Genomic DNA, 25,206 nt, shown 5'->3' on the forward strand with positions numbered 1-25,206 from the left:
AGGAATTCTCCCTATAGGTTTGTATTTAAATCTGTTGGAAGGCATGAGTGCTTACTGGTGGATGGCCAGAGGCTTGGGTGTGTGTGAGTGACACTGGTCAAACCTGATCTGCAGCCGGTTTTCACTTGGTTATTCTGTTTTGTCAACACGAGCAGTGTGAGCCAATCGCAGAACAACTGGAATTAGCATATTGATAAGCTTACTCCTCCCCTTTTCAGTTGCTCTGATCTCTCTCTCTCTCTCTCTCTCTCTCTCTCTCTCTCTCTCTCTCTCTCTCTCTCTCTCTCTCTCTCTCTCTCTCTCTCTCTCTCTCTCTCTCTCCCCCCCTTCAAGTCCCTCCCTTTCTCATGCGCGATGTGTCCCTTGTCCTCTCTCTCTCTCTCTCTCTCTCAAAGTCGCACACAAATCCTCTCACAGTCTCCAGCCACGCGCCGGCTGCTTGTGACGATCTCTCGCGCGCGCACACTCACAAATGTTGCAGCGTTGCTCTCTGTCTCGTCCTGGATATTACCTCTGACAGGACGCCAAGAGGAAGTGTTCTCCTGGAGCCAGGAGTCAGTGTGGTGTTGGAGATTCCTGTGTTTTGGTTCCAGCGCTGTGTGCTGCACCTTTTCTCTGGATTAGTTCTCAAAGCTTCTCTTGGATTCCTCCATCACACCGCCGCCTGCCTTTGCTGAGGCTGTTAGTGGATTTTTTTTTCCCCCAGCAGCAGAGTGTGCGCACAAAAACAGTGGACAGGTAACTTGGTTTGTGGTGCTCCGGCGGTATCGATTCCTCCATTGTGAGTGTTCTGTCTGGTTGCTTGGACATCTGCTCTGATCCTGACTGTGATCAGTTCTCTGCTGCTGATCTCTGCCACCGCGTCTTCTGCCCAGGCCCCAGAGGGCCAGCAGGCAGTGCTGCTGTCATAGGGGGTCGTGGTGGGCCGGGGCGGCCGCCCGCTGCCCATGCGTGTGAAGGGGAGCCGGAGAGCCGCTGGGCCTGGGAGAGAGAGGCCGGCGGGGGTCAGCGCATGGAGAGCAGTGGCTGCAGCCCATTCCCCCTGTGCTGGGCTCGAGGGGCATGCGTCTACTCCTACCCACCACCTCTGCCAAGTATGTCACCTACATACATCGCTCCACTGGCCGTGACACGCTTTTCACACTCCTCTGAAGCACATTTGCTCCCTCTGCGACGTGCTGTGGTAGTTCTAAGCGTATGAGTGTGATTGATTTTGATGCACTTTATGATCTGACAGATGCCTGATATCAGCCTTTCAGCTTGGTCTTAAAGGGTCCATATCATGGAAAACTGACTTTCCTTTAATTATTTTAGCGTTTATCATTTGTACAGTTCACTCTCTAATCCTTACACTACTTATGACCGCATCACTTTAGCCAACCATTTTAGCACCATCACAACATCCAACACCTTTACATATGCCTACTTTTCCCACTTGTACATATACTCATTTATTGACCCTGAAGTTGTGTGATGGTGAGTTTTTCAGCCAAGCCTACTTTTGCGGATGCACAATGCAGGCATCCAATCGTAATAAAGCTTGTTTACATTTATTGGTCTAAAACAGATAAAACAAAAATGCTCTCATACACATTCACCATGTCTTTTTATTTTATTTTTCTCTGTAAACAGCAGTTGGGTAAAATGGGTAAAAATGACAAGCAAAATATATGGGATATGGGCCCTTCTTAAAATCTGTGTAAATCTTCTGAGCCTTTCGATGATGGTACACTCTTGTAATGCTTATATTGCTTGTTACCCACCTCCTCTGCATAGAAGGTCGGCTACATACGACCCTCCACGGACTTTGGCATGCTTTTCACTGTCATCTAAACTGTTCATCATCTACTGTTGCTTGTGGCGACTGGATAGTATTACTAACAATAGTATGTTGTAAGAAGTAGTAGTAGTAGTAGTAGTCAGTGCTTAAGTAATCAGTGCTTAATGATGTTCAATCAAGAGAGGTAGGGATGGAATTAAACACCTCAGTGTGCTAGCTGGGGACATCCAGGAATAATCTAGAACCGAGCTTTGTTCTTCAGACAAGCTCACAGGATCTCAACTACTTTCTTCAAAATGAGAAATTCTTGTTTACTTGCATCTGTTCTAATGTGATCAGGTGATTTTACAAGCAAAAGCTCTTATTGCCAAGAATAATAAATGATTTGAAATAATATGCTTAGGTGCCTGAAACCTCTGTCTGCCCATGTTGACCAACAGAAAGGATGGTTTCCTATATAGTATCAGTAATGTAGCGCTGGGGGTGTCATTGTGCTTTTGGATTTCTGTTGTTCTTATTTTTGTATCCGTTCTCTTATTAAAAGGCAGTATAAAAAGGCTTTTTATTTTATTTTTTATTTTTTATATAATATGGATACAACAATCTCTCCGTTAACCATGATGTTGCTTCATATTTGAAATTCCGTACAAAACTCACAACTTGTTTTGCTGCAATCGTCCAGTTGCACAGGGAGTGTCTTGTGCTCCAACCAGCTTAGGTATTGCCTTATGTTTGAGTGGATCATGTAACCAACCCACACACACACAAAACCACATTAACCACCTCATCAGTATCTTCTAAAATAATAGAAGTAATCAAAATTTTTTGTCAAAGCCGTGCAGAAAGAAAGTGTTCTGCTTCTCAGGCTTGAACCCTTTCTGTGAAATGGTTCACACTTCTTTAGCAGTATCCCCCTGCTGATACCGTCCTATGTAGGTCATTATACTCAAAGAGAATATACTAAGTGGATAAATAAAGCTACTGAATAAATGAACACAGAGAAGACGCTTTGATGTGAGTACTGTATGTCTTACAGAGTCGCTGTTCGTCCTCATTAAACAGAGTGTAATGAGCAATAAGAGAGAGCAGGAGGACTTATCTCTGTTGTCTCTGAGATCTGCTTTATTGTGGCAGTACTTCACCTCTTCGTTAGGTGTGTGTGTGTATGTGAGAAATCTCAGAAAAATAAAAACGAGGAGGTAAGCTCGCTTTGTTTGTGCATTAGGTTTCATTGTTTGCGGGCTTGCTGGCCTAGTTAAACATTTGTCATGGCACTTAATGAGCCGGCGTGAACTAAACGTGGAAATGTGATGGAGAAGGAGGAGCTCGAAGGGTTTCATTTTTCATTTAAAGAAGGGCTGGCCTGAGTAAAGCGTTGTGTGGGTTTTTTTTATTTGTTTTTGTTTTGTTTTTTAATTGAATATGCAAAAGACAATTTACAGTGAATGATCAGTGCAGTGTCTTTGCTCACCGTATGCTCACACCCAGTATATCAGGGCAGTTAGATCAAAACCCTGTATCTCCAAAATGGAAAGAAAAACTTTTTCCAGGAAAAGGAAAAAGTAGTCTTCGGGATGGTTTCCCAGATAGGAATAAAGCCTAGTCATTAAATACACTTTCCTTTTTAAAAAAATCTCAGTTTCTAAATGCTGTATAGTCCACAACTCTGCTGTAATCCCTATCCAGGAATCTGGCTCTTATCTTTGCTGTAAATTAATCAAAATTAATTTACAATTAAAAAATAAATAATAATAATAATTATTATTATTATTATATATTTTTTTTAATTATTATTTAAAAATGTTATTTTTAATTATTTATACGTTATACGTCATGAAACTTTCACTCAATGTTGAGGATGACTAGAACTTTTACATGAGGTCAAAAAGTGAAAAACTGACCACAGCAGTGTAAGCAATGATGGCTATTAAACAACAGTTGTTATTATTATACAACGGCGAGCTGATTGGTTGAGAAACGCTCTAACTGTGCTGTAATTTTGCCATAACAGCACGTTTTTAACACCAACACTGTATTACTCCACTGAATGCTGTTACACTAAGACGAAACGTGAATGCCCTGAGCAAAAGAAAACAAGAACAACCTCAAATGAAACTTAAATTATTAATTTATTCAATTATATAATCTCAACAGAGAGAAAAAAAGAAAACTGACCAGGACACAGAGTTTAGTTGGTCTATCTAAGGAGCTGGAGTAGGAACTTCAGGCTATGCGGTGACTGAATGGAGTTCGTTTCTGTGGTGTAGCTACAACCTCCTTGTTCAGGGTCTGTAATTTGGCGGAAGGATATCCTACCATATGAAACGGTTCGTTTACGGTTCGATTGATTTATTTCGTATTTATTTTCCGAACGGTTGTCAAAGCAATAGAACACGAGATGGAGCGTGTTATCGTAAAATAGCAGCACGGCTGTGATGAAAATGCTGTACCTGCCTTCGGCTTGTGTCTGCTTCATTACAGCCATGCTGTTATTTTACAATAACACACTCCCTCTCGTGTTCTCTTGCTTTAATAACACACAGTCTCAAATCGATGACGACTAATCTACAAGACTCCTTGAAAGGAAATGCAGTACCATTGAGCTGTGTGTAAACTTATCATGGCCTTAAGTGGGGAAAATGAGATGTAGAAGTAGTTGCAAGGTATTTGAGACCCTTTTATAATGTTTACAGTAACGCTGTTGTAGTTTCACACAGATCAACTTTATTAGAGTGGAATGACCAAGCTTGGATTTGGCTTCACTTGCAGACTTTCCAGGAGATTGAGACTGGACTGATGTTGTATCCTTGTGTTTTCATTGCTGTTGAAACTTATTAGACCTTTTACACCTTTTTCATTTTAATTTTTTTTTTTACAGTATAATCTTTATAATGTTTCCATTTTAGGTTAAACAACCTATTTCAGTGTTCTCTTACTCAACAAATGAGTGATGTTAATAGTTATAATAGGAACTTTCCTTCTCCTCTTCAGTTTAAGTCTGCTTATATAAGACAATGCCAGGAAACTAATAATGTACTACCAGTTTGTATGTGCTTGTGCCATTTGTGAACACAGCGAGAGACTTAATGAGGCTGTATGAGTTAGATTGTGTGTCTGTGTCTGCCTCTCCATCTGTCTGTCTGTCTGTGTATATGCATGTGATCCTCTCATTAAGAGTGCCAACTTCCCTGATGCCCTTTACTGGAAGGACACTTGAGAGATGGCTCTAGAAGAGTCTGTGTGCGTTGGTGCTGCTGTTGATGAGGCCAGTTGTCTGAGGTCTGCTTTAAAAGCACTAATAAGTGAAACCCTGGGGTGTAAATGTCACACTGCTAAAGTGCCCCAGAGTGGGAAAAACTATGAATTAGTGATGCGTGATGTATCGACAATTCTAACATTGATCCAGTATTGGGATTACTGCCAATGATTACAACCAGCTACTTGGGCTGTGTAAGTGGTAAGAATGGGACACTTTTCTATGTGGTATTGAAATCCAAAACACATCCGTTATGCGGCAATGCAACTCCGTCTGAGCAGCCAGTTCAGAGTTCTTGCGACTCTACATTCGCTAAGAAGGGGGAAAATGGACGACAGACGGCAGTGAGGGAGTGATTTCAGTGGCAGCACAGGGAGGTAACGAACCTCATAAATATTTGGGATGATCTCTCTGTTCAAATTGAATTAGAAGGCAGATACTGCAACTAGGGGCCTGTTAAGGCCCTTTTACACCAATTTTCAGACTCAAAGTGACAGACGCCGTTAATTTATGTGTGTTCATTTTCCAATATCAACGTGCCTATTTTTAATTTGTGAGAATCCAGCTCTGTGTAAAAGCCTTAAAGAGAATTCTCTATAATGTGGGTCATGTCAGTATCTGGTTATTTACCACTAACATGGCAGTAAAACGAATGCTTACAACAGTCATTGATCAGACGCTCAGTTTCTCAAATATTAAATATTTTTATGGTTACTTACATAATTGTAACCATTTTAAATGCAGCATATTTACTTCTAAGAGTAAAGTGTGGTATTAGTGCTTTTACTATCTATCTATCTATAGTTGTATTAGATCCCCCAACAAGCCAAATAATTAAATTATGATGTATTATTTTATTGCCAAGGACATGATGCTCTTAAAAGCAGTGGAAAAATCGATAAAAATACTGTGATACCGCGATAACCATGATGCCGCAATATTTTCTGAGACGGTTATCGTACTGTGAAAATCTCTTACTGTTGCACCCCTAACTGCAACTGGTCTGTGTTTAAAGAAATTCCTAAAGAAGTGGCCCAATGCGGCAACAAGAGGACGCTGCTGCTGCTGCGTCAAAGCAAAAAAATAAAAAGCTTAACAATGAAGTAACCCTGGCTGAATAACATGCCATCTTTACAGTAAGCTTGACTGCATTCTTGATGTTAGGCCCAGCTGTCAGCCACTGCAACTCTAGCTCCAGTGATGCTGGAGAAGATGAAACCAAAAGCACACACACACACACACACACACACACACACAAAGAGATTCAGCTCTCTCACTTGCTGTAGTAAGTAAGTTAAGATAAGAGCATCTGCGAAGTACAGAAAGCTGTCATGTCTGGTTTAACTCCAGACTAGGTAAAATGTGACCAGTCAGATGCTCACTTCACTTTTAAAATGCTAACGTTATTGGTGCCTGTATGCCACTGACAGCACTCATGCTGTTGGACTGGGGCTTTGTATTGGCAAGAACCTTGAGATACAGTATGTATCACGATACAGCCGCTACGATTCTGTATATTGCGATAGAGAGAGCGAGTACTTCACTGCTATCTAGCGGTTGGCGTATAAACACCGCTCAAAGTGAACCACTGTCTGCCACCAATCTTTACATGAAATCTGTTCATTCAAAATTGTTGTTTTAATCGATACGGTATTGCAAAACCTAGAATTGTCACATACAGTGTATCTATATTTTCTTACAGCTAGACAGTAATGTGGGAATTAAAGATTCAAAGCACGAGGGTTAGCTGGTCTTGATGCATCTCTCTATTAAGGCAGAGGTACTAAAATATAGAGCTTTGTATTTTTATGTGGAATTTGGCCGTACAGAGACGCACTGTAGTGCTGCTAACTGCAGAAACCTGAGAGGATGAGAGCTGATCTGATCAGAGTGTCTGAGAGGGGGAGGAGGTCTTTGATTGACAGGGAGAGGAGGAGAGGAGGCGGAGGAGCCTGTTCCACTGCCACAGACCCCCACCCCCCCCCCCTCCCTTTTAATCCCCTCTTTCAGGTGAAGGGCTCATGCTGAAAAGGGGCCAATAGCTAGTGAAAGGACAGGTCTCTGAGCGAGAGTTTTTACTGCTAGCTGATATGTGACAGGGTACATATGTTCTAAACGTACAGCAAACATTTACACACGCTATATTCAGGGTGGAAAAGCCTATGAAGTTGTCAGGTTTCAACCTTTGCTGTGGCAGTGTTTTCATATGTCGATGGAAAATGTCTGGAAAAGCCCTCAGATCTCTGAAATGGTGCTTTTGCTGTTTTAATGTGTTTGTTGTAATATTATTACTGGTGATTTTAAATCATTACTGTTGGTGTTTTCTGCAGGAAATGTGCAGTGACCTTCCAAGTGACCAAACCGACTTAAGCATCACCTTAATAATAGTTATCCTCCATTTTACAAAAATAATCAAATTCATAAACATGCATTTTACTTACTGAGCTTCACGCCTGTCTGTCATGCTTTCCTGCCAGAAACCTTAAACATGGGTTAATGGGACCAGTATGTGTCTGTACTTGCCACTGTGTGTGAATGAGGAGCTAAGAGATTTAAAGTAGCCTCAGGGAGGCGGGAGCGTTTTGTTACTGAAAGCGGTTCTGGTAACATTTACACTGTCTGCTGGAGAAAAGTACTTTTTGAATTAGGCCAATAACTGATCTATTGGGTCGATATTTGTTGGCTGTAAATTTGAAGTGTAAAAATGTTCTGATGTTTAGTAAAAACGAATAAAACGTGTTTACTAAAATACAACTAAACATTTGAACTTTACTTAAATGGTGTATTGAGCTTACCGATAGTATCATTTCAGTAATGTTTAGTAAAAATAATGGGTTCCCCTGGTTCTGGTGGCCTGCCTGACTTTATTTAGCTTTGACAATGTGGTCAAACTCCATTAGCATATAAACCAGAAACCTGTGTAGCGTTTCTGAACAAGCGATGTGACAGTCTGATGTAAATAGGTTAGTACTGTATTGCAGTGCGTCATACTGTATTGGGGATAACCTGTTAATCTGTGGCTTCAGCATTAGATCAGGACACAATGCTAAAAAAAAAACTGTCATAACAAGTAATTGAACTGTTTATGTTTTTATATATATATGTATGTATGCAAGACAACCCCAGTCCAATTTAAGCAAATTCATTAGGCTGAACCCCTGTCTCAGATATTGTACTTTTTTATAATGTTGAATTCTGTAATTAACTGGAAATGGAAACATCAGCATTAGAGATAGAGCGTTTCGTGTTTTGGGGGCCAATGCCGGTGGTCTTTCAGTATAATCCGTTGATTTCAACTAAATCTGTTTCTTTTCAATTAAATCTGTTTCACATCTCTCAGCTTCTTCAGCTCTTTATTACCTTTAGTACTTTTTACTTTTTAAAATTTATCCCCTATCCTATTTATTGTTTAGTGTAATTTTCCTTTAGTTTAATACTGTAAATAATCTGTGTTCTGTGTTTTTGTTACTTGTCATACGTGTTGCTCTCACCAAGACAAATTCCTTGTGTGTAACATACTTGGTGAAATAAAGAGATTCTTCTGATTCTGTTTGCTAATACTGATGGAGCGCAAGGCTAGGTGCCACATTAACCTTTCCAGGCAAACTTGGTAATATAACGTACTGCAGGGCTTCTGTAATGTTACTGCACAGCTTCTCAATTTTGGAATCAACCACATTCAAAACACTGTCAAACTCCAAGCACTCAATGTGAGAGCTGTACATTCCTATACAGAACTGCACTGTGGAGCCTACGGTGTTGTTACTCACTGATACTAACTGTACTGGACTGAGTGATGTGGTATTCCTTAGTGGTGTTAAACCTTTAGTCTGCTTCCCCCATGAGGTAGAGTTAGTAAGAAGTACTCGTTTATCTGAGTAAGTCAGATATGATACTGTACAATTTTAGTGGTTACATAAAGAACTGCAGCATACTGTGACCTCGCAGTATGCTATGATCAGCTATTGGCCCATTGCTATTGAATTCTGTAATAAACTGAATAGCCAGTCCATTTCTAATCATCATGAGGTACATTTTTCAATCCTTGTTTTTACTGTTCTGAAAGATATTTCATACATTTCTCTCCAGATTGAGTGGGATATTTTCACTGTTCTCTAAAGCTGAAGAAACTCTTATCAATTGCTACAGTTGAACATGATTTATGGGTGGAGCCTGGATTGGTGAATTGCAGCTGATGGTCAGGCCGTTCAACTTCTCCCTTCATTTAGCTCAAGTTTGCTTCTTTTTCCTCTGAGGGAACAACTGTGCTAAATATAACATTCTCCAGTTCTTTCTGTGGTGTGGAGCTATTTTTAACAGTAGTCTTCTTTAGTGTGATGTTCAGTGTGAGTTCAGACTTGAGCTAGGGCTGGAGAACAGCATTTTATTTCATCTGAGTCCTGAGAGAGAAGATACAGATGCTTCTTTTGGTGTGTGTGTGTGTGTGTGTGTGTGTGTGTGTGTGTGTGTGTGTGTGTGTGTGTGTGTGTGTGTGTGTGTGTGTGTGTGTGTGTGTGTGTGTGTGTGTGTGGGAGGGGAGGGGGAGGTAGCGAGAGCGAGAGGTGGAGAGATCTGTGGTTGCTCAGTAGTGCTGATGAGTGGCTCATGAATCTCATGCATATTGACAGCTTTTCGGTGCAGCAGTGGTTTGGGACCCATGAGAGCGGGGAGTTCTGTCAATAATCTCCAAAGCAGGGCCTGCAGCCTGGAGCCACAGTTAACACCCAGCAACACTGTAATCACTTCATCATTAAGCCACTAGTTAAACTGGGGACGCTGTAATGGGCACTTTAGAGAGGATTTGTCAATGCTGGTGAGATGACAGGCCTTTAAGCTTCGCACTGTAGGCAAGCAGCATTTCTGTCAGCGTCAGTATAGTGCTGAAAAAGGTTTCTTTGGCTTGTAATAGTAGTGGCTTTTGGCTTTTTTGGTGCTATATTGAACCATTTTTAAAGATTTCTTCAAAAAATGGCTACAATAAGTTTCCCACCAATGCAAAGAGACGCAGCCTTTACATTTTGTTTATTTTCTACATCAGTTTCCCAGTGTTTTTACATTCATATTAAGTTACCTTTAATGTGTACCTATATTTGTGTTTGTGTGTGTCAGTACTGTACAGCTTTATTGTTTCTAATTGCTCCATAGTCTATTTAGGATGGAAATTGCTGCAGTTTGACTCTGTGGAAGTGGCAGTATTGAGCAGTCTTAAGTGCAGCTGAGCAGAAGGAGCCTAAATTGATTTGTCTGTCATATTGCGTATGCTTTCACAGTGTCTTGCTCAGCATCCAGAAGGCTAATGTCCAGTACAAACCAGGCATATGAGTCCCTGTCCAACAAATTCGTGAGACAGAAGGCTTTGAAAACATCCAGGCTGTTTTTTGCATGCATACCCAGTTAGCAGTCAAGCCAGAGAATCTGAGTAAAAGAACTTCCCAAATGTTTTACCCCAAGTCTTCCTCACTGACCCTTTATATGAATAGATTAAAAACAGCATAAAACATGTTGAGACTTGCTGTAATATTGCTATGAACCTAGACATTTCCGTCGTTCCATTTGCTGAGACTGATTTCCTAGTCAGGACTAACACTTTTCAGTGGTCAGTGGAGTAAAACATGGTATGGCTGCTAATCCGTATCCATCTACTGTCTGGACCCTGATTGACTAAGTGTTAAAATGCTATATAGGATTTTACTGCTGAAACCAAGACTGCTTCATTCCTCTAGTTAGATTTCCATGCTTCTAGCTATCTATGTATGTCTTTTTCTATCTAGCTGCACTATCCAAAACTATCCCAATATCCCTTTTTGAATTGAATTCAGCTACTTTAAGGGTCACCCATTGCGGACACAGGTGTTTGAATCCCCACACAGCTTGTGTAGTCTCCATAGAGAAGCATTGCCAAAGCAGTAAGGCACTCTGAGGCATACATCCAGGGTAACCAATGGCATGGTCAATGGTGAGTATCGACTAGAGGCTGTGAAGGAGTGGAACTGTGTTCTCTGGAGTGATTGAGCTCCATCCAATATCTTGGGAATGAGTTGAAGTGTCATTTGTGATCCAGAACTAATCATCCAACCTCAGTACATGACCGTAGTAATTATTTTATGACTGAATACAATCCAATCCTGACAACAGTGTTCCAGCATTTAGTGTAATGGCTTATCAGAAAAGTAGAGGCTGTAAAAATGTATTATATTTAATACCTTTGATTTCAGTAGAAACGATGGGATAGCCAGTGTCTACAATCATTTGGACACATGGTATATCTGTATACCTAGCTATCAGTCTGGTCAGTTCTCTCTCCTACCTATCTGTCCATCTGTGTCTCTCTACACAGAGCCGGCAGATGTTTTCCGTGTTAACACGAGCGAGCTGAGGAAGAGCCGTGTGCATTCCCTCTGCCTGTTTGGAAGAGACAGACAGGAACTGGATATCAGTAGTGATTCGCTGAACCTTCACACTGCCAAAGTGCATTGTGATAAGCAGGACGTGATGTCACGCTAGAGGAAACACTGGGAAATATTTGCGTGTGTGTGTTTGAGTGTGTGTGTGACACTAGATGTGTGTTTCAGAGGCATAGGAAGACCGTAAGAGGGCTAGCCGTAGTGAGAACTTATTAAGGCAGCACTGTGTGTGTGTGTATATATATATGTGTGTGTGTGTGTGTGTATGTGTGTGTACTGAGGTTGATGTGGACTCTGAGCTTTAGCACTCTGACACTGTCTGAGTGTTTGAATGTTCGTAGTGTTGTTGGAGCCCTGCACTGTTCAGCACAGCACTGGCGTGTACATGCTGGCCTTTCCGCAGAAAAGGTAGGGAGAGGACTTTGAGCTGGACAGGAAGTGTCCGAGACAGACTGAAAGCTGGACAGAAGCTGTTTTGCAGTTATTGATTTTTCTGTTGGTGTGAATTTCTACTGCGTATTTCACTCTCTTTATTACGAAGCAGGTGACAGGGTGGATATTTAGTGTCAGTTTGGGACGTACTCTTATTCTCTTCCCTCATACTTGTGTTTCTGTTGTCAGCCGTGTGTGTGTGTGTGTGGGGGGGGGGGGGGGGGGGTGGCGGTGGGGGTGTCTGTGTGTTGTCAAACACGACTTTTATGGCTGGGTGAGCCCTGACTGAGATGTGTGTGAGAGATTGTTTGGGCTTAGTGTTAATGCTGTATGTGGTGTTCAGGGAGGAACTGCTCTTGTGGGGAAGAGCTGTGTACATTTGTCAGCGTTTGTCATTCAGTTCTATATTATTGATTATTTAGTGCTGCAAATGAGGAATGTAGAGCCGTTAGTTCTACATCCTGTATTACACTGTCAGTTATATTAATTTGAGGCAAGGCTGTGGATTCAGTATGCACAAGACATCGAGTAAGAGCTTTAACAGACTGGAAGAAATCACGTGTCCGTTAGGAATGTACTGATATACATGCACCTACATGAGTACATAAGAATATTTCCAGTAAACAAGCTTAACCCGAACAGCAGATATTATTAATAATAATAATAATAACTAGGTATTAGATGATTTTAGATGATATTAGATGATAGATGTGCACACAATCACACTGTATTGTTTGTTTGTATTTTGGTGTAGTATTCACTCTATATTTAGTATATAAACACTATATGGACAAAGTATTGTAGGCATATAGACATTAATATGGAGTTGGTCCTCCCCTTCCAGCTTGGGGTTTAGGTAAGGACCCTGTGTGGAAAACAATTGAGCACAGGGGGACAAGCACACTCTCTTGCTACGTTCACACAGTGGGTAGAGTGGCCCGAATTAAACTTTTCTCAGCATATTGATTTTTTTTTTTTTTTTTAAATGAGACCTATATTCAGCATACGTCTGAACAGTTCACACTAAATTGACGCAATGCTTCACATGAGGTTTCGGGGTCCATCTTCTCCAGCAGCACAAGAGCTATCAAGGAGTTCCAGTGGCTAACAGCTGGGCTTATCCCATTTCTTTAGAAATTTCTTCAAACACGTAGTGATTGGGATATGTGCAGAGATTTTTACCTTAAATTTTATCTTAAATAATTAACCTCTCTTACCTCACGATGCTGCCACTGAAAACATCCCTCACTGCTGACGCCCATTCCCCTTTCTCTTCAGTGCACATTTCGGATGAATGTGTGGATTGATGCAACTTAGTCTGAACAGCCACGTAGGAATTCGAGCAACTTTTACGTTACCTCGTATGGGAATTCAGTACCACATACCAACGTGGCCCATTTTTTTTTCCATTCACTCCACCACATAGGTAACACATCTGAGAATTAGGGGCATTTTACCTGCTGTTTGAACGTAGCCTTTGTAAACGCTCAGGGCCTGTGCTTCCACTTTTTTGGGAAGGCTTTCAACAACATTTTGTATGTGGGGAAAATTTGCACATTCACTCTGAAGAGCATTAGTAAGATCAGACACTGAAATTGGACAAGATGGCCTGGCTCGCAGTCTCTCTTCTAGTTTATCCCAAAGGTGTTCATGGGGTTGAGGTCAGGGCCCTGTGTGGGCCAGTGAAGTTCTTCCACACTAAACTCACCCAACCATGCCTTTATGGACCTTGCTTTGTGCACTGCTGATACAGAAAGGACATTCCCCAAACTGTTTCCACAAAGTTGGTAGAAAAAAATGTCTAGTCTAAAATGTCTTGGTGTGCTGAAGCATTAAGATTTCATATCACTGGAACTAAGGGGCCTGGGCCAACCCCTGAAAACAAACCCTATAGCATTTGCCCTCCTCCACCAAACGGGCAGGTAATGTTCTGCTCACGTGCGCCAAGCCCAAACTGGTCCTGGTTTAAACTGCCAGACAGAGAAGCATGAGTAGCCAGTATGCAAAACCAAGTCCCCTGGTTGGCTGTTTGCTTTACACCACTCCATCCGATGCTCTGCACCGTTTTGTCCTGATGTTAATGCCAGAGCAGGTTCACAACTCTGCAGTTATTGAGTCAGCAGTGCGTTGGTGACACCTCAGCACTCATCAACTCCGCTCTGTAACTTCACATGGAGTTGCTGTGGTTCCTAAACACTTCCACTTTTTAATTATATCCCTTACAGTTCATTGTGAAATATCTAGGAAGGAAGATATTTCTCTAACAGAGTTGTTGCAGAGGTTCTCAGGTTGGCCTAGGCTTCTTTACAGTTCTGTGTGTTGCTGTAGAAACCTGTTATGTAATCCACTATATAAAATAATGCATTCAGTCAAAGCTCTCCACTGTATTCAACCAGATTCTAAATTTTGGGATTTGTTATTGCCCTAGTTATTTGTCTCACTCTTCATCCATACCTGTGCTGAAAGTAACTTGTGTGTGATTGAAGGTTCACATCACATCACATGCTTTGGAACATTACAATGGCAAGACTAGTCCTCCATTGATGTTTAAAGTGTTCGAGATTTTGTGCTTCCCGCTGTAATCTTTGCTAGAATTGATTTTGTGTGGACGCTCGCAGCACATTTGATGCTATCGCCAAGTCTCAAGGCCACCCAGCTGTCCTGCTGGCAAGGGATTCCGTTCTGATGGAGTGCTGCTGTCTCTGCACCCCCCCCCCCCCATCATCTCCTTCTAGGGCTCTAAACCCCACTCGCTATGTTCCTGTTCCTGCAGCACCCAGTTCCCATTTCACCCTGAGTATTGACAACGTGTACATAGTGTTTGGAAGAATTACTGTAGATGTACTTTTGCCTTTAGCCTTTGTCTTATTGGTCTGTTTGATGGCTGCAAGGAGGATCAGTATCATTTTTCTCACACTGTTGTCCCACATTTCAAGTTCAACATTACCAAATATAGAGTATCACATTTAAAATCAATGTCATTTTTAAAAATAGCTTCTGAATCTCCTGCCAGTAAGGACCAAGAGCTGGGAAGTTTTAGAGTAAAGGCATTTTACTCCCCCAAAAATATCAAACACACATTCCAACTACATGATCTTCAAAAGTTTATCTGCTCACTCACTCTTTCTCCCCCTCAAATCAATCTTTCTACTAATAGAAAGAAATCTGATAATCATTTTTGTATTGCATCTCTCTGACTCATAATTGAATCGTGAGGTGCTTAGAGATTCCGAATCCTCTCAGGCTCATGTGTTATCTGTTCCAGAGCATCCCGTTCTATTGATCATGCTTTTCTTCTATGGAATTTTTCAAGCTGTATGTGGAAAATTGAACACCTGTGTCATTTCCATTGTATCTAACCATCTTCGCCAGTCCTCCTGAACAATAGTCACCCTCCTCTCATTCCAGCATACACAATGTCCTGGCCTGGAGAACCAATAGTACTACACTATCTCACTGCTTTTGGAGCATCTTTCATCACGGTCACTTCAGATTTCTTTCCGTTTTGCTGAATTTATTGGAGTGTACCAACAGGGTAATGTTTTTAACAGAGCTGCACGGTAATACTCTCCGAGGTAGAGAAGGCAGAGTCGTCCACTTTCCTTTCTTAGTTATAAAGCAGAGATTTCCACCGCAGGGGTCTGAATGAGATATGGTTTTAGTATTATGTTTCTTGTGACTGACTCAATACTGGGGAGCAGAATGTGGTTCCATTTTCACTTGCCTGCTCCTGTTTTTAATTTAAGATAAATCGAGCACAAAGTAAGTTATTTAAAGTAGATTTTAGATTTTAAAAATTTAATCCGCAGTTCTGAATGTGCTTCAGTATGATGTGATCATTACAAAAGAGTTTTCTGAGTATTAAGCTTGCACTGTATTCTTTCAGTAAACAAATCAGTCTTGAACATGAATGTGCGGCAAGCTTATTCTCACTAGATGCTTTTTTTTTTTTTTTTGATTGAGCCAATTAGTCTTATTTTTTAACACAATAAATAAGGCTGAGTATCTCGCTGTATTCGAACGGTGACTGAAGACCCGTCTCTTTCAAGAGCAATTAACTCGACAGCAATCCTGTAGTTATTAAAGACTTGTGATTGTACTTAGTGCCTTATTTTGACAACCATGACATTCAGGCCTAGTGTATGTTCTGTATCTAGCTGTTTGGTTTTGTGCATCTTTCGTTTCTGGGCATCAGTGCTGACTTTTGTATTTGGTAGCTTAGCGGCTTCTAATGTAGAGTGAAGCACGGTACTTCTGGGTAAGAGCATCTGCTGTAAATGTAAACATGAGACTGGCTGAGGAGACCTCCTTGTCTTCATCTACATACGTCCACCCTTAAAATAGCTCTCTACTCAAGCCATGCAGTATGTCTAATTATGTGAGGTCTATTTTCAGTTTTCTTGTTCTAAGTTTGAATAAGAGACTTTTCTATTTGTGCCGCTTTTGAAAGTACTTTTACTGTCTGAGATGCTTCAGATGTTTAGGATACTAATGGGCAAGAACACAATTCCATTCTTACAGGATTGCTAAAGTAATCCCTGCCTTTAATGTGAACGGCATTTCCCTTTTCCTAAGAAACCAAGTTTCAATATTCAGGAACGCTGTGGCTCGGTACTTACATAATGATTAATACCACTCTGCTGAAGCTGTCCATGCCCGGGGATGTGTTTACTTTCCGTTTTGGAATTGCTGGATACAGTTCCCTCATTGTTATTTTGGCTAGTGGGTCATCATTGTGTTCATCTATGATAAAGGACTAATTCAATCAGGAAATGAATGACTCAGTTTGGAGGGCCATTAGCCTTCTGTGATTGGGAATATTGTTTTTAAAGCTTCCAGATTGTTCCTACCACAAGTTATTATTGTGGTGTTTTTTCTTGTATGTGGCACATTATGTGCTTGCACTTATATGTAATTTTTAAGATAAACACTGTTCTAAATATAGCCCTTACAGTTGTCTTTATCTGTGCTTCAAGTGTGTTTGTTTGTTTGTTTGTTTGTTTTTGGGGGGGGGGGGTTGTTTCATGTTACTGTAAAAAGAGCTTAATTTCTAAGTTACATTTTCTATATTTTCTGCAGGGGTTTTACCTTTATAGCCTTTCATTCCAGTCTTTTTTTCCACTTCTGTTGTGTACTGATCAGCATATGTCCGTTCAGCCTTAGAATAATGTAACATAATGTAAAATAAAGACCTCTTTAGGACAGTCATATGAGCGGTTATTCAGTCCTTTGGCCTCTTTTTAATTGTAAATATAATTGTAAATACACTATGTCCAAATGTTTGTGGACATCCCTTCTAATAAATGCATTCAGCACCTATTGTTGACACAGATGTACAAAGAGCAGAGGTATAAAGGCTACTATAGAGGTATAAAGCTCTCCAGCATTGAGCTGTGGAGCAGTGGAACTGTGTTCTCTGGAATGATGGTGCTCCATACAATACTTTTGGGATAAGTTAGGGATGAGGTGGGGTGGTGATTGTCCAATACCCTGACCTTACTTTCCAAAAATCTAGTAGAAAGCATCTCTGGACAGTAGGGACAGTTACTCCAACAAAAGCAGGATAAGCACTCTTAAACCTCAAACTACTCTTGATTTCAGGAATTAATGAATTAATGAGCAGACGTTTCAATACTTATGTCCAAATATAGTGTACACTTAAAAATCTGCAGTTTTCTTTTCTGTTATCAAACCTAATATGCTTCTAATTCTTTGTACTCTATAACAGTATAGACACTCGTCTCCTGCACTGTCAAAGCCCATTTTTATTCACTTTGCCTCACACACCTTTTAAGATGGATCTCTTGCAGGGGCACCATTTGTCTTTTGTCCTTTAATTCTTTAATTCAGACAGGGTCTTCCCTCTCTCAATCTGAAGTACCGCGTTGAGAAGAAAACGTTCTACTTTGCTCTGAGGTTACATTCTGCAATGCGTCAGCCGAATGAATGGAAAGCTTATTACTCTTTGCTATAAACAATGTTTTATCATCACTGTGATGCACTCAAGAAGGCATATTGTATATCATGGATGCTGTCAGTACTTGGAGAACACTGACCGATTTCATGTGTCCGTACATGGACTATCATTAGCCATATTTAATTACATATTGGGCAGCTAAAAAATAAATGTACATTTTTGATTGCATGACTGTAATTGTGCAATGTGTCTGTGTGTCAAAATATCATACATATTGAATTTCTTAAAAATGCTGTCTTTAATATCCTGTTATCCTTTAATCCCCTAAACGCTAAGTAACCCATTAGCGTATAGTGTAGAATCCCACAGGGTTTTGTTTTAGGGCCTATGAAACTGATACAATTATGACTATAAGTAGCTAGTTATGAGGGCGAATAATCTGGTGTATGGGCCCATGTCCCGGGTTTAATGAGTTAATATAGAGCTTTTTATTGTTCTGGTGAGAATCTCTCAGTACATCAGTTCAGGTCAATCCTATTTCTTAAAGCATTAGCACTGCATTGCCCTGTTTTAGCTGACTTTCAATCACCTGCCGTTTTCCTTCTCTTCTCTTTGCTCTTCTATTTAATGGCTATTATCCATTCTAGTCAGTTAAACCATCTGAAGCACTTCTTCTCAAAATCCTCCTAAACATTTACTTCCATCTTCTCTGCAGAATATGACAGACACCTAGCCCCCACCAAAGGCATGGCAGCGGCTTACCTGGACCCTAACCTGAATCATGCCCTGAGCCAAGGGGTGAAGCCCCGCTTCAGTGGTGGGATGGAGCGGGCAGCGGGGGCTATGGAACGCGTGCTCAAGGTCTTCCACTATTTCGAAAGCAGCAGCGAACCCTGCACCTGGGCCAGCAACATCAGGCACGGGGACTCCACAGACATCAGGGTGAGTGAAGGCTGCTCTGAATAGAGAACCATTAGTTTCAGAGTGTCGACAACTGTGTTTATTGCCCACTCGTAATTAGAACTGAATGAGATGGGCAAAATTCTATTCAACAGGCCGTGAAGTACAGTACCTGTGGATGAACTCTTGATCTAATTCAGTCTGATAAAGAGCATAATGGACATTCGTTTGAAGCATGTGGCAGTTGTCAGCATGCTTTCAGCTGGCAGTGGTAGTAGTTTCTATGATCTGTTGAAAACTAATATGCTGTAATAATGAATGATGATGAACTCCCCCTGAATGGAACATCAGGAGCTGCTTCGCATTACAGTATCGTAATGCAGTGGCTAATAGTCTAAGAATGATTACCTCTGATCCTGGCAAATGTATCGTAGCAGATGTGCTACTTAATAAGATGGCTGTGAGCACGTCGCTTTATGTTCCAGGCAACCTCAGAAGTGGTAATTGATTCTAATCAGTCTCAGATGCCTACGGTGTTAATCTCAAGGAAAACGGCTCTTATCCTAAATGATAATCTTGCTTGCTTAGTCTACGGCATTCTCACTCTTTCGCTCTGTCTCTATCCCTGTCTCTACCTGTCTCTCTGTCCTTTTTTTGACTTTCTTTTTAAATTTACCCAATTTAAGACTATTATCCATCCCACTCGTTAGTATTCTCCCCGAACCCACATTTAACGCTTCCAACACTGGGAGGGTGAGAACTGACACACGTGCAACCAGCCACCGCATCTTTTCTAACGTCCACTGATGCAACGTCACAGTAGAAAAGTGCAGACGCCCATCCCGCCAAGCATCAAACTGAAGTGTTATCTCACCTGGAGAGAGTGTCTCCCACTCTTTCTTTCCACCTGGCCTGCTGGGAAGAGTGATGGACAGTGGGACATGTTTATCTAAATAATTTACAGAGCTTGTGTTTTTTTTTCCTGCTGACTTACTGAGTTTAGGGAATTGTCCATTTTCACTCCTCTTATGAATGGCTCTCTTTGGGAAGTACTTTTTGAAACTCCTCATCAGTACCTTCACATCCACTTCCAAGATGGTCCCAGCTATCTGATCTGGTGGAGCACTAAACATTACTCAAGCCTATTCAAGACAAGACAAGACAAGTAAACTATATTCACCATTTGTGTTTGACACAGATGTAATTTGGCTTCACCTATTAACCATCCGTGCAGTTAACACACACACGAATAACGACTGTGAGCAGACGTGCCCGGAGCGGTGGGCAGCCATTGCTGTAGAGAGGGTGAAGGGCCTTGCTCAAGGGCTTTTAGCATTATGCGCTTCTTTATTACTATCCAAAACGGGTCGATTGACTTTACAGGCGTGTTATAAGTGGCTAATTTGGCTGATGATAAAAAATCGGTGTAGCTATAATATGATCTGATGTTTCTGTCTGGCCTTAGAGCATAGTGCACAGCTTGCCTTTCTCGTGCACTCATCAGACATTTTCTCGCCTTTTCTCGTTCTCTCTTACTCTAGCGTTTGTTCCTACATGAGGAAAAATACAAGTGCTCCAAAATGCATCACAACAACCATATGATAACTTTCTGTCTGCTTGGTCAGACCTGTCTGGGACGGGAGCAAGAAAGGTTGTACAGGAAGAAGGTCCTATCTTCTTGGCTAGTTAAGATTTCTGTGAAATTTAACATGGAGCAGCAGCAGACATGGCATTTGATCATGGCTGTAGTAATTATCTGGGCAACATAGCAGGTTAAACTGACTATGGGAGCAGACTACACCTGTTGGTTGGGTTGGTTTGAGGTCAGATCATGTTCTCACCCCAATGAACCGCTCCAGGTTTTGTTTGGGAGCAAACCGTGACCATCTCTACGCAAGGGTTTAGGTGCGGTTGTTTCAGTCTGCGTCCGAGTGCAATTTAACGCGACTAAAAAGTGCTCTTAGATGTTGGTAGTTTGTGTGTAATGGATCTTTTTGATGAGGATTTTCATGGGCATTGTCCTTTTCTAGGGTATCATCCAGAAGATTGTGGACATGCACAAGGTGAGGTGCGTTGCCTGCTTTGGCCTGCGGCTCAGTCACCTGAGGACAGGTAAAGTGCACTGGCTTCACCCGGATATGTGTGTGTCTCAAGTGAGGGAGCGCTACGAGCACAGTCATCCACATGACGAGTGGAGGTGAGTCAGCATTTCGCAGCCAGTATTTGTTTCTGAAGCTTTGTGTGGCTGCCTTTTTTTTTTTTTTAGGAATCTGAGAAGCTTGGATTTAAACACCAGAGTTTGATCCATGTTGTAACACTGAGGCAGTAATACTCCATAAGCCAGCAAAGTTGAGCACCTAAAGGCACAGTACTTTTCAATACAGTTCTGGACGTCTTCTTCTGCTAATGCCTGATAAGACTGAAGGTCTAGGCTATCTGATGCCTGGTGCAGGCCCTGTTCCTCATTAGTTATGAACCCTGACCGTTTCTGATGGAACATCACATTTACTTTTGGATTCAGCTGTAGGATCCTTTTGACTGTATAATGAATGAGTCCCTCATTGTGATTCAGATGTGCTCTCTTGTCTTTAGCATATCAGAGCTGGGCTGAGGAGAACAGGGTAGACTTCAGCCTTTGAAAGAAGCTAGCAGTCTTTTGAAGAGCACGATAACAAAGTGATTTATTATTTAGCGACCACGTCTGTCTCCCCCCCCCCGTCCATTCTTGGGAAGTGATGTACTGTAGATTTCAGTATAAATAAAATATTAAATTACGGCTCCTGGGCGTAGACAATACGACATAATATAAAACATGCTTATCCTGTCAGGAGTCTCTCTTTACCAGAGAGCAGATTGATGGCGCATAAGTATAGTGTGGCATTGTGTATAATAGTACAGAGCAGCCATCAGTGGTATCTATAAATAACTTGGCGCTAGCAGGATGGACATGATACTGTTTCATTTCCTGATGGAGGTTTTAAATTCAATGAGGCTATTCTTGACGACTTCTGCACAATGTACCGCCGAATCACTCCAGTCATTTCCAATTCAGAGACAATGTAGGCTGCTGTAGTAGTGTATTGGCCCATTAGCGCTTCTCTGCTTGTGAACAGTGTTTAAATATTGCAAAACCAACAGCTTGCTCTTTTGTTTGATCACATTCAACAAGACTCCGATCCCAAAATAGGCCTACAGTAGGAAATATAGGCCTCAATATCTGGGTCATGCTTGTTCCTGTGAAAATGGCAGTGCATGTTAACGTTGGGACAAGTGTGTGATGTCTTCAGCCATTTGATTGGAGTCTCAATTCCGACCAAAGTGCTGGCAAGGCTCACAGTAAGCTGCTGGGATAAGGATCCATTGTATAAAGCTTTGGAGTGAAAGTGGCTCCTCCCCAGTGGGCCTTCAGTCTAGGCCAAATGAAGCTAAATAAAACAATCTCCCCTAATTGCAGCATTGTTTATTCTCCATTCATGGTGCCCTGGGCATCCTATCTTTCTGCACAGTCTCTTCATTATGAATGAATGAGTGTTTTATTCATTTATGCCAAAGCTTTCAGTTCAAAGAGTGAGCCCAGTGCTGCTTAGCCTCCAGCACTTCCTAGCTCTGGAAAACCGCAGTGCTTTGACAATTGATGCAGCATTTGCTCTGAATACAGTCTGTTCTAACCACAGCTCTGAACAAGGTGGACCACCAGTTTGTTAAGTAGTGCCTAAGTTCTCTGTGCTTAAGGTAAAAATTTGGGGAAACAAAATAATCTAATGATCCTGAATGATCACCTAAAATGTGATTTGCAGTCATATTTAACAAACACAAATGACCTCCTTCAGTGCTGTGTTTCTGTTGGCTTTGGAAATCCTAGTATTTGATGGAAAACGTTTCTAAGATAAAGGTCTCTTGACATAAGGCTAAACATAAATGCATTAAAAAAACACAAACACAAAGTAGTTGATATCTTGTGAGCTAGTTTGAAGAACAAAGATTGGTTCTACATTTCTTGTGGACGCCCAGTGCATGGATGTGTTCAGTTTCATCACCAGCTTACCCTATTTAACATCATTAAGCACTGATTTAAACCAGATGTTATATATTATATGGTATATATAAATAACACTAGGCTCTAATGAAGAGATCCTTGGAGGTGTTTTAGGGCCAATTTCATATTGCTGCGGTGGCGTGTATGCAGCCGGTGCAAGAGGCTAAAGCTAACAGACGCCTGTTCTGACCAACATCACACTATGAGTGATGTGGGTGATCAGCTGCTGATGGCAAGCAGAATGACCCGGGATTCGAACCAGTGATGGCTACATTGATTAATATAGTAGTGTATAGCATGCAGCGCGTCCTGCAGCTCAGTTACCGTGTCTGGTGTGAAATGGGCTTTATGAACATGGTGACCAACATGGAAGCACTACTTTTTTATGAATGTTATTTGTAAGTATTCTAATATGAGACATTTACTAAGCAATTAAACATTTACTGCCAAGAAATTGATGCTTTTCTTTTTTTTACAGTACTGTACAGTACTATACCATACATATCCTGGATAAAAATGCCCAAAGAAATGAACATCATTAGTAAAAATCCACCGGTATCATGATAAACCTATAGACCTGATATATTGTCCAGCACTGCTGCTTGTAACTGTTTTTTAAAATGTGTTCAATCCTCTAACAAAGTTTCACACTATCACTACATTGTGTTTTATGCAGTACCTTGCTTGCTATTCTCTTTAACACATTGGAAAGAAATTGTCCGAAAATTCAAGCTTGCCTCTTCTCCATGTTTTTTTTTTTTTCTTTCAAGCAGGCTTCAATTATCATGTAGCTTATTATCATCAACACTTTCGGAGACGAATGACCACCCCCTGCTAACTTCTGATTGCATCCGCTCAGGTGCTACTGCAGCTACGCTGGCTTTGGCTCAGATTATGTGACTAATTGTGGGTAATTGGGAGCAGACAATAAGGCAGCTGGGAGAGAATGAAGAGTAATTTCACCTCACAGACAGACAGCTGCTCAGGACAGGCTCTGATGAAATAGTAATAACAGTGTCTGTCAGGCTGCAGTGAAACAACATGTCTCACTAGAATCTCTAATCTCTTCCATATGATGCTGAACACAAACCGTGAACACAGCCCTGATGGCTGACGTGCAGACTGTTACCCCAGTTAAACATACGGACGCATAATGTACTGGCGGCCCATGCAATATGATAAGTAGACAGATAAGTAGAAAAATGAAATTGTTGATTAGTTTGAAACCTATATATATATATATATATATATATATATATATATATCCATAAGAACTTTTAATCCATCAACGTTTAAAAATACCAGAGTTTGATTCCCCATTCAGGCAGGAACAGCATTTAATGCCATGCAAGCAAGAGACAAACTTTGCTGTAACTGCCACCAAAAGGAGTCCTTGGATTAGACTCTGACCAACATTTTACATCATGAGGGTCATACTGGGTTCCTTCTTGACCATAACTCTTCAGCAATGTCTCAAAGTCAGGCATGCAACCTTTCTCTACTGCATTTCTCAGCTGTTTCATCACTGATGGCTGGGCTGTTTAGTAGAATCCTTTGAATGAAGCAGAAAAATGGTCTGCCCTTGAAGACTTTCAATGACCCACAATTTCACAATCGTACAGCACACAACTGCAAACAGCTGCAAGTGAATTTGGAAGGAAATGTGCGATTTAATGTAATGGTTTAAAGGCAACATTTAAACATTGGTTAGTAAAGCACTGAAGAAGTGCCTTTTGTATACTAGAGCAATATAGACCTAGGCAATATATTAAACAAAAAACAAATAACATCTTATATTTTGATTTGATTCTGAATCATCTGGAGTCTAAAGCTGAACAGAAAACACTGAATGTTTTTCAAATGGTGTCTCACTCTGGAAACCTCCAGCAAAGACGGTGGAAAATTGACTCTGCGGCAGTTTAGAGGCTTATTAATGCCTCATATCTCTCTAGTTCTCGATCAGTTCTTTTTCCCAACATTGATCATTGCCTTTTGCAGCATGGTCATCATGTTACTATACTAAGTACACCATTGCCCATGCCTAGTGCTAGCAGGATCTCTTCTACCTCATCTGCAGCTTTTCAATTACAGACACCTCTTGCTGCACATCTGATGAGCTGAATCTTGTGTTTTAATGAGGAGGAATGCTAAAGTATGCGGCACCGTGGCTCAAAAGGAACCCACTTTACCATTCCTGTTTTCCTTTGTGGTCATACTGACCAGCTGTATGTGGTGATTGCGGTTTCATGAATAGACTTCAGTAAAGAGTGTGTGTGTTGTGTGTTGTGTGTTGTGTGTGTGTGTGTGTGTGTGTGTGAAATAGAGTAGCAGTGAGGATGTGTGAGCAGGCAGACGGTAGGAAAGAGTAGGAGTGGGCAGGGCTGTGAATGACTCATCCTCTCATATCAGCCATAACCACAGAGATGCACGAGTAAAAAAAAAAAAATAAATAAAAATAAAAATAATAATTAAATCCTGCTC

At 41.1% G+C, this 25,206-nt stretch overlaps 1 protein-coding gene across 12 annotated transcripts in view; it reads left to right on the forward strand.

The window, feature by feature from the left end:
- ptk2ab (protein tyrosine kinase 2ab) overlaps positions 1-25,206 on the forward strand; it is an 83,701-nt gene that overhangs the window by 15,777 nt on the left and 42,718 nt on the right. For 5 of the 12 annotated variants that reach the window (XM_072679494.1, XM_072679493.1, XM_072679495.1 and 2 more), the window contains exons 1-3: positions 486-1,094; positions 18,505-18,731; positions 20,720-20,886. In XM_072679494.1, the coding sequence (XP_072535595.1) occupies positions 1,013-1,094; positions 18,505-18,731; positions 20,720-20,886 (476 nt within the window). In that variant the 5' untranslated portion in view covers positions 486-1,012. Of the gene's footprint in view, positions 1-480; positions 1,095-11,633; positions 11,849-15,869; positions 16,251-18,504; positions 18,732-20,719; positions 20,887-25,206 lie in introns of those variants that run through there. The other 7 variants (XM_072679496.1, XM_072679499.1, XM_072679503.1 and 4 more) reach the window with 6 other exon arrangements.

Source organism: Salminus brasiliensis, chromosome 5, assembly GCF_030463535.1.
Source record: "Salminus brasiliensis chromosome 5, fSalBra1.hap2, whole genome shotgun sequence".
NCBI lineage: Eukaryota > Metazoa > Chordata > Actinopteri > Characiformes > Bryconidae > Salminus > Salminus brasiliensis.